This window comes from Eupeodes corollae, chromosome 1, assembly GCF_945859685.1.
Source record: "Eupeodes corollae chromosome 1, idEupCoro1.1, whole genome shotgun sequence".
Lineage (NCBI taxonomy): Eukaryota > Metazoa > Arthropoda > Insecta > Diptera > Syrphidae > Eupeodes > Eupeodes corollae.
In genome coordinates this window covers 84,849,189-84,863,874 of record NC_079147.1, presented here as the reverse complement: position 1 = coordinate 84,863,874, position 14,686 = coordinate 84,849,189, and the positions used below count along the sequence as shown (strand labels likewise).

The window sequence follows — 14,686 nt, the reverse complement described above, 5'->3', positions numbered from 1 at the left end:
CACCTGCTGGCCAACCGTTGCTGCTGCGAGCATTATTAGATCAAGGGTCAGAATCGTCTTTCATTACTGAGTCTGCCGCTCAACTTCTCAATTTGAAAAAGGAAAAGAATCGCGTTAAAGTAATTGGCGTTGGAGAGAGCAATGTAAGTACTTCAAATTGGAAGGTCACTTTAACGATTTTGTCTAACGTGAACACAGACTTTACTCTTCAGTTAAATGCCTTGGTCCTTCCAAAACTTTCAGCTATTCTTCCCACGCATAAGATACCTATGTCTAATTGGAATCATCTTAAGAATATAGAACTTGCAGATCCTAAATTCAACAAACCAAGTAAAATCGACATCTTGTTAGGCAGCGATGCGTACTCTTCCATTATCCTTGAAGGATTAATAAAAGGACCACAAGGGACCCCTATAGCCCAAAGAACAGAGCTTGGCTGGGTTCTGTCTGGAGGCATTTCACCCGACAGCCACTCACAAGTACAAGCCTTTCACATCAAAACTGAATCTGAATCCCTAGACCAAATGCTAAGAAAGTTCTGGGAACTTGAAGAAATTCAAGATCGAAAGTTCCTATCACCAGATGATGAAAAATGTGAAAAGCATTTTTGCAGAACACATCAGAGACAATTAGATGGAAAATATGTTGTCCAACTTCCTTTCAAAGAAGGAACATATCCCTCGATAGGGTTATCTCAAAGGTCAGCGCTTGTACGATTCTTACAATTAGAAAGAAAATTCAAAACAAATTCGTTGTTCAAAGAAGAGTACACAAAAGTATTCAATGAATATAAAGAGCTTGGACATATGACTGAGGTACCACTTGCTGCGCTTAATTCTCTTCACTACTTCTTACCTCATCATGCCGTGGTAAAAGAAGCTAGCTCGACTACAAAACTGCGGATTGTTTTTGACGCGTCTTGTAAAACATCCGATGGTACGTCGCTTAATGATCATCTTTATATTGGTCCTAGGTTACAAGATGACGTCTTTGACCATATCGCAAGGTTTAGGAGATTTAAAGTAGCATTTGCAGCCGACATAACTAAAATGTATAGGCAAATTTGGGTCACTCCAGATGATTCAATGTATCAACTTGTGCTATGGCGAGATGTAGAAGGAGGAGAAGTGAAGGCATACCGCCTTAACACAGTCACTTTTGGTACGGCCTCTGCACCTTACTTAGCCATCCGAACGCTCCAACAATTGGCATCTGATGAACGTGATGATTTTCCTCTTGCATCGAAAATAGCCTTAAAAAACTTCTACGTCGATGATGTAATTCACGGGGCAGACTCAGTGATAGAGGCGGTGGAGATGCAGACACAGCTCATAAAGATGTTGGAAAAAGGAGGGTTTCCATTACGAAAATGGGCAAGTAACTGCGAGGAGCTGTTGATGTCTGTACCAGAGGAAGATAGGGAGGTACAAATCCCATTATCGTTTGATGCAAAAAATGCAATAAAAGCTCTTGGCGTTCAGTGGCATCCTGCAAAGGATATTTTTGCATTTAAAATCTCGCTTCCAGCACATACAAAAATTACAAAGAGAACTATACTATCAGATCTTGCTCGCCTGTACGATCCAATGGGTTGGATAGCACCTTGCGTCATCGTCGGAAAAATAATAATGCAAGAAACTTGGAAAGATAAACAAACATGGGATTCTGAGCTCCCATCATCAATCATCTCTGCGTGGCAAAGTTTGAAAGCTGGACTGAGCCTTTTAGAGGCCATCGAGATCCCCCGCTGGTTAAATCTCACCAATGAATCAAAGGTCGAGGTCCACGGATTTTGCGATGCATCTGAAAAGGCATATGCGGCAGCAATATATCTTAGAGTTACCACCGGAAATGAAACGAACATTAATCTCATCGTGTCAAAAACTAGAGTGGCACCTCTTAAAACTAAATCTTTAGCTCGGTTGGAGCTTTGTGGAGCTCTGCTTCTGGCACAGTTGTTGGTACACACTGTGGATACGATGGAACTTCAATCTGCAAAACTGTTCACTTGGTGCGACTCTCAAATTACGCTAGCTTGGATTAAAAGCGCACCCTACCTGAGAACAACGTTCGTTGCCAACAGAGTGGCAGAAATCCAAGAACTGACTGATGCTGGCCATTGGAATTACGTTCCATCTAAAGAGAACCCCGCTGACATTGCATCTCGAGGAGTCTCTCCTAATGATCTCATTCAGAATCGACAGTGGTGGCATGGTCCTGAATTCCTAAAATCGTTTGATGAAAGTCTTCATACGCCTGTTGAACTCAAACCTACAGAACTGGAAATGAAAGGGTCGCAAAGTTCAAAAAACAAAAGTAAATTGCTATCATCTGGGTACCCCATAATTAATGTTTTTCAGCTCTGTGTTCACTTCACTACTTTTGAATCGAATCAATCTTTTTTCAATCGTTTTTCATCTCTTAATCGGTTATATCGAGCTGCAGCATACTGGCGTCGATTCTTGACAAATTTTCAATTTAAGGCAAAGAAACTAGAAACTCGTGTGCGTGGACCACTTTCAGTCGATGAAGTAGCTTCAGCACGATTACGTTTAATTGTCTTTATACAACAGGAGCATTTCAATGAAGAGATCTCCAAACTAAGTAGGGGAGAAATTGTCTCTAAAAGAAGCAAGATAGCGAAACTTTCACCGTTCTTGGATGAAAAAGGTATATTACGAGTTGGAGGTCGTTTAGAAAATGCTAATCTGCCGTATTCGCAAAAGCATCCTATAATACTCCCATCAAGTAACTTTCTTACGTCACTCATCGTCCATGACACCCACATGAAAACTCTTCATGGTGGACAGCAATTAATGATGGCAACACTTCAATCGGAATATTGGATTCTACACTTGAAATCTACAGTCAAACAATGTATCCACAAATGTCTTAAATGCTACAGATTCAATGCAACAGAGATGCAGCAGAAAATGGGCAACTTGCCAACGTTGCGAGTGAGTCAAGCGCGCCCATTTCAAACATCGGGAGTTGATTATGCTGGTCCTGTTCAACTCAAAGCTTGGAAAGGTCGATGTAGCAAAATTACAAAAGCGTATATCGCAATTTTTGTATGTTTTTGCACAAAAGCAGTTCATCTCGAGCTTGTTAGCGATTACACCACATCCGCATTTATCGCAGCTTTTAGACGTTTCACTGCTCGCCGTGGAATATGTTCAAATTTGTACAGCGATTGTGGTACGAATTTCAAAGGGGCTGCAAATATCATGGATGCAAAGAGAAACTTCATGCCAAAGCAGTGGACAAAAGACATCGCAAAAATTCTTCAAGAGAACGGTACACAATGGCATTTCAACCCCCCTGCTGCTCCACATTTTGGTGGTCTTTGGGAGGCAGGTGTGAAGTCCATGAAATACCACTTAAAGCGCGTTATCGGGCATTACACCCTTACCTTTGAGGAATACGCGACCATACTCACTCAAGTGGAAGCTTGTTTAAATTCCCGCCCACTTTGTCCTGTAAATGAAGATCCTGATGATCTCTCAATCTTGACACCAGGACACTTTCTGATTGGGTCAGCACTTAACACAGCACCAGAAAAGGATTTCACACAACTTAAAGAATCTCACTTAGATAGATGGCAACTTATGCAAAAAATCCACCAAGATATTTGGAAAAAGTGGAAATCTGAATATTTGGTTCGATTACAAAAGCGTCCAAAGTGGCTTACGCCAAATAATGATCTCAAAGTGGGTCATCTCGTACTTTTGCCTGAAGAACAAACACCTCCCACTCTTTGGCGGCTCGGAAAAATTACGGACATGCACCCTGGAACGGATGGAAAAGTTCGTGTCGTCACAATAAAAACTGCAACCGCTTCATTAAAGCGCCCTATAGCTAAACTTTGTTTCCTGCCGATGGTAAATGAATCAAACACACAAACCCACACACACACACTTTAATCATTATTTGCATCTCTCATATATATTTCTTTAAACTAACAAACTAATTTAAACTGAATTTAATACATTTCAAACTAATAATCCATATCTTACAACCCAATATAGCCACACACCATTCACCATACCTACCTTTTCTTTTCTTCTTTTTCATGTACATACATACCCGTCACACGTCGAGGATCCACGATCAAACATTTCACAACAATATCACATCGAAAATCAACTCAAGTTTACCCAACCATTCCCTTGATGTCATCGTTTCCTGTCCCGGGGGGCCCGGCAGGATGTTGCGACGCAACATGCATCATCTTCATCTGAAAACCAAAAATCTACATTTCTACATTTTGCAAATCAAAGATGCAAATCGCCGACGGCATTCTCATTACAAAAGTTGAATGCAATTACCGACGGCAAAACATGCATATACTTTTTTCATCGTTTGGTCCATATATAATCGTACCTATTGCCAAATTTGGGAGCGCATGAAAGATGACATCAATTATCATAATAATTTCGTAGGAGTTAACTCCGAAAATAGGTTTCGCCCTATAAATGATTAGCCCCTCCCACTATGCGATGTTTTTTTGTGTATGTATGCAGTGGATGGTCAAGCAGCAGTTGTCGATCTATCGTGATTTCTAAGCTAAACGAAGAGGATGAGAGGTGCGAGGAGAAGCTTTGTGTGTGCATTTGCATATGCAATGGATGGGTATGGTCAAGCAACGGTGGAAAATAGATTGATGAAATTAAAAGTTCAATGATCTATAGCTGGACCAAAAGCGGAATCAGCTGTAAGACCGAGGTTTTATAATAATTGTAATATGCATGAAAATTTATTCCAAATTCGAAAGCTTAATAAAGAAGTTCTACCTAGAAACATACAAATTAACGAAAATACAAAATTTGAATTTACAAAGTAAAATAAAAACTGTTTTCTTTTTTATTTCAAATGGTTAAAGTCGTTTAAATTCTTTTTACCTTATTTTGGGCACTTACAATCGTTGATTGAATTTGTGCGATTCTTTTTTTGAATTACCGGCGGCAAATTTATGTTTGTTACTTCGCGACAGTTGGACTGCGGAGAATAATAGTTAATAATTTTTATGCTATTGTCCTTGCGGCAAACAACAGGGGTGGATTAGCTTTTGCCTGAGGGAAGCTGTGAGTAAAACATCAATTTTGTGTCAAATGTCATATGTTTGGCAAATGAGATATAAATTCATAAAAAAAGCTCACAAATTTTGAGCTTATTGGAAATAAAAAGGGACTGGAATGCAACCCAAATTAAGAACTTCCTTTAATTGGAATTTTGAGAAGGAGTTTAATTTATACAAACCACACTTTCAAAATGATTTTATAAGAAATTTAACAAAATGTTGTCAGCAATAATTAAAATTAATAAACTCAACATTCCGTTGAGAACTAGGACCTAGTGACTTACAACTGTCAACCATTTCTGTGTGTGAATAGTGTTGTCGAAAATGGAAGGGACCTACAATTTAAAGCCGAATCTAAACCGCTAACTGGAGAAAGCACATTTCATGAATTACTCTTGGAAGATATTTTAATTGCTATTAAGAGGCAATACCCGTGAAAAAAAATTTAAGATGGTACAGGCATGGAACCAACTCAAGACCCCTGGCATGACAGTCCTAGAGACTCCCATAATGCCACGGGTACTACTTTCAACAATGGTTCGAATACATAATTAATTAGATACTAAAATTTAAGTAAAAGCTTCGATTTTCAGTACTTACTTTCCGTATAGTGATAGGCAAAAGCATTTACTTGATTCTAAATACTAAACGGTGCAGTGGTGGTTTAATTTTAAGGGCCGATGTTGATTTTGAATAAAACACAAATCATTTAGGAAATGTATGTAATTTATTTTTACTGTAATTAAATTGGTATGATTTAATTATCTGAATGGAACAAAATATCGACCAAATGGGCGCTGTGACCTCGGTGGCACACCTCCATCCGATGTTCAAAATTGAAGTTCTATGCTGTGAATGTGCCGAAATGTCTCATCATTAAGCTCTTATAATATTGCATCAAGTACACGTTTTCGTGTCAAGTCATATGATTTTGGAGGCCAATTGACATAACAACCTAATTCGTGCGGCACATCGCATCGTCCTGGTTGAAACCACTTATCGTCCACATCCATATCTTCGAATTTGGGCCACACAAAGTTCGACTTCATCTCAAAAAAGCGAAAACTATTCACAGTAACTGCCTGGCAGGCCTTAATTTGATAAAAAATACGGCCCGATGATGCCCCCAGCCCATAAATCGCATCAAACCGTTACTTTTTGTGGGTGCATTGGTTTTTCGACAGCCAACCTTACGATCCTTGGTTGCCATATCTTGCCACCATTCTTACCATTGACAACACTTAGAATGATCAAGAGGCCTTAGTTTTGAGTTAATTGTACCTTGTTAGGATATAAATTCAAGTCTCTATGCATAATGTTCATCAAGAACAAGCTTGACATTTGCAATTGTTAGTCACGATGACGAGCTTATGTGGATGGCTCTTCAGACAAACTATTGCACACATCAGCTGTATGTGTTTAAATTTCCCTACAAAATCAAGAAGTGCCCATTTTCATAATAAACCTTAATAAGTTGGGTAAGGTTAAGTTATAGTGGCTGTCCAAGATGGAAACGGACACACAGGCCAGTTAAATACCACATGAATCTTGAGGCTTTATCCTAAGCTCAATGGAACCAGTTTGAGTTCCTTACGAAACTCGTTGAAGAAGAATTCTCCTAGGTAATTCTTGCGTTTTCGAGCCAGAGCAGGGCATGTGCAGAGAAGATGAAGAACTGTTTCCTCCTCTTCCTCGTCCATACAGCTTCTATAAAAATCATTTGAGAATACACCTAGTCTCGTGGCGTGCTTTCCTATTAAACAGTGTCCAGTTATGACACCTATTATCAAGCTTATATGCGATCTGCTTAGAGAGAGCAAGCACCTTGAACGTTTTAAATCCAGTGTTGGCCATATATTTTTTGTGACTTGACACGTGGTGATGTTGTTCCACCTGGTGCCTGCCCTCCTCACAGCGTCTTGCATTAGCAACAGTTTACAAGTAGCAATTGGTATGCCAGTACGTGACAAACGTGGTAGGATGGGCTGTACTGTACCGTTCCGAGTTCATCTGCCTTACAGTTACCTGGAATGTCTCTATGGCCCGGCACCCAGCAAAGGTGAATATTAAACTGTTGTGCCATCTCCATTAGAGATGATCGACAGTTTTGGACTTTTATAGAGTTTGTAGACACAGAGTCCAGAGATTTGATAGCGGCCTGGCTTTCTGAGAAAATACGGATATATAATGTCGATATCACGTTTTCTTTAAGCTAGGACATAACTTCCTTTGTCGCCAAAAGTTCCGTCTGAAACACACTACAATAATTGAAAGGGCGGAATGAGAGACTTAATTTCAGTCGTTCACTGTAAATACCTCCACCAACTAATTCTTTTTGTTTTGACTCATCTGTTAAGAAATGGATTGACTCATCTTCCAGGAATGTCATATCCTTCCAAAAAGAGCTGGTAGGTATAGAAAACTGCAAGTTTCTATCGAATTGCAGTTGGGGGATGCTGTAGTCTGTGTGCTTTCGAATTGGTTCTGAATACCTAAGAATAACGAAGTAGCCAATGTTGTTGTAAGTCCACTGCAATTTGCTGTTTTTTGTTTGCTAAAAATGTCAAGAGGTGATAGGTAGAGTAAGGTGTCCAGTGCCGCAGATGGGGTCGTACTGAACATTGGACTTTAATTAATTTATCCCGATGTATACCATTCTCTAAAGCAGTCCACCATACTGCCATACCGGTTGAAAACTTTAATTGGACCCTGGAAGGGTTGAAAAATGGAATTTGTTATCTTTTTTTTATAATAAACGTTCACTCAAGGGGTTATTAATACCCTTAACATGTTTAAAGTTTAAACACAGTGCGAGCTTTAGGAAAATATTGAAGGATTAAAAGGAGATACCGATGAACATTGGTCTTAAAGTTTTGAATATCAAAATGATAGGGAAAAACAGAGCTGGGTAAAGTATTCCACATTCTCGATGTGCGGTGAAAAAAAGAATCTCTATACCTGACAGTACGTCCGAAATTGAGCTTAAGGTTAAACTGATGTGCATTCCTAGAAGTACGAGTATTACGGCTGAATTGTTTTAGAGGGGGAATGCAACTGGCTGATTCGAGGGACCACTGTTTATAAAAATATCGGTAGAACAACTAAAGGCATGAAACATTGCGGGGTTGTTCAAGTGACGTAATTGTTTAAGTTAATGTTTCATCGCCTATCATTTTCAAATCTCTTTTTTGAATCCTGTCAAAAATACTTAAACTTGTTTTAGGGGCATCTGCCCAAATATGCGAGTTATATTCAAGTTTTGGACGAATGAAGGCTTTGTAAATTACACCCAGATCAGAAGAGGAGAAAAATGTCTTGCACCGTCGGCGAAATCCTAAGCACCTGAAAGCATTTTTGGCAATATCGAATATGTTATCATTCCATAAGAGTTGATCTTTGATATACATACCGAGTACTGAAAGTTGATTAGTTTCCTGGATGCAAGTGCCGCTCATGGATAGCGGCATTAGGGGTGGGTTACGCTTTTAACGACAGGAGACAGCATTAAGTTTTCTTTTGATTCCCCATTGTACAATGATGTCGAGATAAGAATTTAATGAGCTTATCATACGCTGCCGTTGAAGTTCCACATCCAAAGGACAAGGATGAGAATCTAAAAACGAATATAAAAAGCAGAGGGTACTGTCATCAGTGAAACAATTTAGTGGATTAGAAGTTTGAGACAAAAGATCATTTATAAAAATAAGGAAGAGCGTCGGAGACAAAGCGGAGCCCCGGGGCACACCAGCGTTTATTTTGTGAATATCACTATCAACACTACTTGAATTGAACGGTCCGAAAGGTAATTTATAACCCAACCAAGAAGGGATTCATCTATACCAAATGCACGCATTTTCTATAAGATGGCTTGATGCCAAACTCTATCAAATGCTTTTAAAATATCAAGTGCAACAATCTTACTTTCTCGAAAACGATGTAAAGATTTGTTCGGTGAAATAACCATGAGATCACCATTGGATGTATTGCTACGAAAGCCATACTGCCGGTCATTAAGAAGCTTCCGTCATTCAAGATATATCTTATGCTGATAATTAATCAGAGTTTTGATGACCTTGGAAAGAAGGCACGTGAGTGCTATTGAACGATAGTTAGAGGGGGAGGATGATTTGCTTCTTTTAGGGACAGGCTGTACAAATGCTATTTTCCATCCGCTCGGAAAAAGACCTGTAGAGTAGGAAAGATGGGAAAACTTACGCAGTGGTTTTGCCAGCGTTAAAGAACACCTTTTCAGAATAATAGGGGGAATACTTTTCGGGCCAGCAGATTTGTATATGTCATGATCTTTCAGTACTCTTGCATTTGCACGAGTGCGAAAGAAGATTCGGAGTGTCATTGTGGACGAGCGTTGGAACCGAGGATGACGTGGTATTTCGTACGTTTTTTACAAATGACCGGACATTTTTACTACTTTTGGGACATTGTAGTATTGTTTACCTTAATTTCTGGCCATGCAAAAATTTGGTTCGTCGAATGGGGCCGTTGCAAGACTTTCTAGATTGTTTGAACTTATTCCGGTTTTCCTCAGTGGGGTTGGCTTTATAAATCCAGAAACTTACATCTCCTCGAATATAAAACCAGATCGGCTTTTTGTGGGTTAACACCCAGTTCACACCGATCAGCCCAAAGTATTAGTTTCTCCAAGGCATTTTGTAAGAGTTCTTTTAGGATGTTAAGATGCTTTCCTGAAACTGCTATAGCAACGTCGTCCGCATAGGCTATCACTCTGAAACCCTCCGCATCCAGACTAGTTAGGATTCCATTTACCACTAGGTTTCAGAGGAAAGGGTATAGAACACCACCTTGCGGTGTCCCTCTACTAAAGAATCGTCTGCCAGAAGAGTTGCTCAGTTTTGAGTTAGTTATTCTGCTAGTTAGCATTAAATGGTTAACCCCCGAAGCGTGTTCTATAAATTTAGAAATGTTGGTGCAGATGTGATTGCAGATGTGTCTACGTTGTTAAAAGCACCTTCGGTGTGTAAGGCTGTTTCCACCGATTAACCTTTACAGTAGGCATGTTGAGAGGAAGACAGAGGTCTTGTATCAATACTTTCCCTTAAACCTTAATAACTTTAACGCATTGTTCGACTACTTATCTTTCCATGATTTTAATTGAATTAATCTGAAATTAGAAACTGTCAAGGGAAATGCAGTAAAAAGCTTGACGTTTAGGTGTGATTCACTTTCAACATCCGCCTTTAAAATTTAACCACCCTTTATAAGTAATTACTGAACTTTTTGAGAATTCACAGAGCAAAAAGTTATAATCACTTCGTTTTATTGTTTACATATGTCAAACTTAATTATTTTCTTCAAGTTTTGCTATCACAAAGGGTGTTTTTAGTGTTTAAGAAGTTTGAAATAGAATAAAAACAAACAAAAAATGTTTTTTGTTTTCACAATTCTTGTTTAATTGATGTATACATATTATACAAGTTAAAATAATATCATTTTAGCAAGCTTTGATTCTTTCAGATTTCAAGAGATGTGTTGGATAAAATGTTCAATTTCAAGAATAGGTGTATTATTTTCTGTTTCTTTAATTTGGTAAAAATGTTCGATGTCCTGTAAATATTTTACAACCTATCGCAAAACAAACCAGACTATAATCAAATTTTGAACATTTATCAAATTTAGCCACTTTTAAGAACATTTTTTAAATGTTTTTTCCTAATTAATCCTTGTATTTTAAAAGGCGTCGAAATCAATGCTGTAGTTCAATAGATCCCAACTTCGAGCAAAATGGATCGAGTCCACTTTAAAAAAAAATTGAGTCCAATGTATCTAAATTCCGGAATAATTTGATTCTTTTAAGACTTTTTGCGCCTAAATTTGATCTGTGACTACAAATTTGTAAGTATTTTCACCCTAAAATGTACGAAAAGCAAGCAAAAACCGCATTTCGAAAAACAATTGAGTTTTACTTTTAGTGTATTTTTTTTTACAAAATTCTAATTTATAACTTTTTCTACGAACCATGAAAATCTATAAAAACAACTAAAAACTCATAAGAAATGGTTTTCGACTCAAGTTGTATCTTCAGAATAGATAAAGATATTGACTGCAAACTATTTTAATTTAACACAGAATTTCGAAATTAATATTTTGTAAGAAATATTAAAAGACATGCAAGAATGGAACTTTCTTATAGAAAAACGTAACGTTTTCTTAAAAGCCCTTTTTGCACATTTTGGTACTAATATCTATAAGAGAAAATTGTTATATGTTAATACCGCAACACTTTTAACATACATTTTAAAAAAAATAAGCGCTTTTGAAAAACCAAACTTCACTGACTATTTGGATGATAAAATATTTTGGGGCTTTGACCCTTCCCGCCCCATAAATTTAGATCAATTTTCATATGTACAACAAATTTCCTTATGTACTTCAAAAAGTAGCCACTAAAACTCAATAAAAGATTTTGACTCAACGCGAACTAAACTGAATGTTTAGCAAATTCCAAATCTAAGTATCATACTTGTTTTTTAAACGTACAAAAATAATACACCGAAATTCAACTTCTGACCCTACGTCAAAATATCGCTACTTCAATTTCTGGTAATGTTTAGCCTTCTTTATTTTGGTGTTCGTATTTTTGTCTTTCGTAATTGTTTCAACGTTATTCGTTTCTACTCAATATCATTCCTTGAGCTACAACTCAAGCTACTCACAAGATGAAGCCAATTGAAAGATGTTGTTATCGATACTGAATGGAAATGTTTGATTTTACAATTAACCCATAAAATATGCACAAAATTAAATGTTGTTAATTTTATTGCATTTTTAAAAAGTAACTTGTATATATTTGTCTAAAGCCATACATATATTTATTATTTTATGAATACTTTTAAACATTCGCAAAAAATATTTCCGGCGTGTCACAGGATAAGAAAGAACGTTCCATTTTTAGAAAGTAAAACTTGAAGATGTTAAGGTATCATTATTTTATTATTTTGAGGTGCTTACAGTTCTATTTCCAGCGAGTTGAATGAATTTTAAACTAAGATTTGTTCATTTATAGATGAATTCTTAGGAATTTCGGAAAAATAGAAAAGGAAAAAATAAAATGAATGTTAAAAAATGATTTCGGAGAAATTTTGTTTATCTTATGAAAAAGAAAAAGTTCCCTTCCTGGACAAACTACATATTTATGGACTTCATTTACATTTTTTCTTTGAATTTGGATTTATAAAAATTAGGGATATTTTTTAAATGTTTTTTTTTTTATGATTTTAAAATTTAAAAAAAAAAAACAAAATAAGTTAACCATAAGTGCACTCTTCAGGAAGTTATGATTTTAATTTCAACAAAAGAGCAACAAAGTATTAAAATAGAAAATTTGTACAGTACTTAATGAATAATTCAAGTTTTGCTAATAACACAAATATAAAGACAACCAAAATACTGGGTAATATTTCTCAATTTAAAATATCTTCTTTATTTACCCCCCCCCCATTTAAGCAAGAACTTGCAATTTTAACATTTTATAAATTGAAGTTCGCGATAATCTTAAAAACTACTGAACGATTTTATTTAATATTTTCAATAGTAGAGAATTATAGAGAAATCGGTAGAGGACAGAAAGAGCGAAGCTTTAATCAATTTTGTGGAGTAAGTGAAAGATTACAATTATTAAAAAAAGGGATTTGTCTTCAAAAATAAAACTTAAATAGTCACTTAAACCATAACCTAAATCGAATATAAATTGTTTTAGAATCGTATTAAGAAAATTTAGAAGATTGGGTTTGGGTGCTCCTAAAAAGTTTACTAAAGACATTTTTTAAAAATGTCATTAAATAAATATATAAAATAAATAAATTGGATGGCGCAACAGTCCGTTTGAGAACTAGGGCCTAGTTGCTGACAACTCTCAACCATTCCTGTGTGCGAGTTCTGTTGTCAGGGATGGAAGGGATCTACAGTTTTAAGCCGAATCCGAACGGGAAATTTGAGAAAGCACACCCGTGAAAAAAACTTTGGGTGGCATAGGCAGGGATCGAACCCAAGACCTCTTGCATGACAGTCCAACGCACTAACCATCATGCCACGGGTCACAAGCTCCAGATAAACTTCTCAAAATGTTATTTTGTATAGCTGTAAAAATGGATGTGGTATAAATTGTGGTTGCATTGCTCACTAGCTCTTAAAAAATTCATATAACTTTAATAGTTTCACAACCTGTTTAAATTTACAACATTTAAAAATACAGAGACTGTCTCTATTTCTAAAACTATTGAGCTTTAAGAAAATGTGATGAAAATTAACACAATTTTGGCAATGCTATTACCATTCATCATGATCATGGTCTCATACATCAAGTCTATCTATTTGTCCCGATTGCAACCCGATGCTATCCAGTTACGCTTTCCAAGGCTTGGAGCGTCCTTCTCTACGCCATCTCTCCAGCGTAAGCATGGTCTGCTGCATTGTTGCCTACGATTAAATGTACTACGTACAACTTTCCGAGTTGGTTTCACTATGTTCAAACGAGCTAGCTGGCTAGCTGAACGGAGTCTACTGAGCGTAATTTATGTCAGCTTATTTTAGCCTCAGCTAACCTAAAGGGACAATCTTCGCATAACCTTCCTCTCAAACGCACCTAAGATGTCGTAGTGCCTTTAACTAAATATCCATGTTATTCCCATTGGAGGTATACAAATGGAGATAATGACGGTTTTCGTGACCTTTCCAGGTCCATAACTTACAGCGCAGTCACTGGGGTATTATTAGAATGCTTACTAAAAACATTAAAAGAAAGGTATGAAATTGTTTCCAGCTTACTATCCTTATTATTACTTACTCTAAAGCTGGCCGCATTTCATTTCTGTTCTACTGGACTGGTTCTCCAAGGCTCAAAAAAACTGGTTCTTAACATGTTATCAGAACTTTGACTTTAAGGAACTTACTCTTTTAATATTAACACTAAATTACACTTTACATAGAATGTTGCCAGTTCATCACGATTGAATGAAGTAAGTCATATCCTTAATTCCGGCCCTGACACTCATTGTTTCCACCACACCCGACCTCGATCTCTATCGAAGCATATAAAATTTCTTTAAAAAAAAATCACATTGTGTTTCATTTCATTTGCATATGTGTTTATGTATGTATAGGTATGTGTGTGCTTAGGTTCCTTTGCTCACTGGAGCCAGGACCATCATAAGGACGAGGACGAGCTGAAGAGAAAAGGAATTGATTACAGTTCATTGGTGCATAAATAGCAAATTGTAGCACAAGAGCTCGGGGGATAGACAACGTGAATGTAAACGTATTCGAATACTTTCGTGTCGGTTGCTCATCTAAGTCAGAGTCAGCTTCCAGCTTCCATCTTCTAGTTTCAGCATCAGCATCATTGGGGGCACATGCGACGAGTACGAGCAGATACGATACAACATCCATATCGGTCGGATTGGTTCAAACAAAATGAAATACCATTCTGACGATAAATAGTTCGCTAGATGAATTTTTACTATCAAGTCAGTTGAAAGGACAATGGATGATGATCAAACAAGGACATCTCCTTTATATCTCTGATGTCTATTGTCTTACAAAATGATTATTTCTAGTTTTTACTTCTTTTTT

The 14,686-nt window shown here is 37.0% G+C and overlaps 1 protein-coding gene across 1 annotated transcript in view; it reads left to right on the top strand.

The window, feature by feature from the left end:
* The first annotated feature begins 269 nt into the window (after positions 1-269).
* The window catches only part of LOC129940903 (uncharacterized), a 42,583-nt gene continuing 28,166 nt past the window's right edge, over positions 270-14,686 (top strand). Inside the window, exon 1 of the mRNA XM_056049432.1 lies at positions 270-3,881. Coding sequence (XP_055905407.1) covers positions 270-3,881 — 3,612 coding nt within the window. The remainder of the gene's footprint in view (positions 3,882-14,686) is intronic.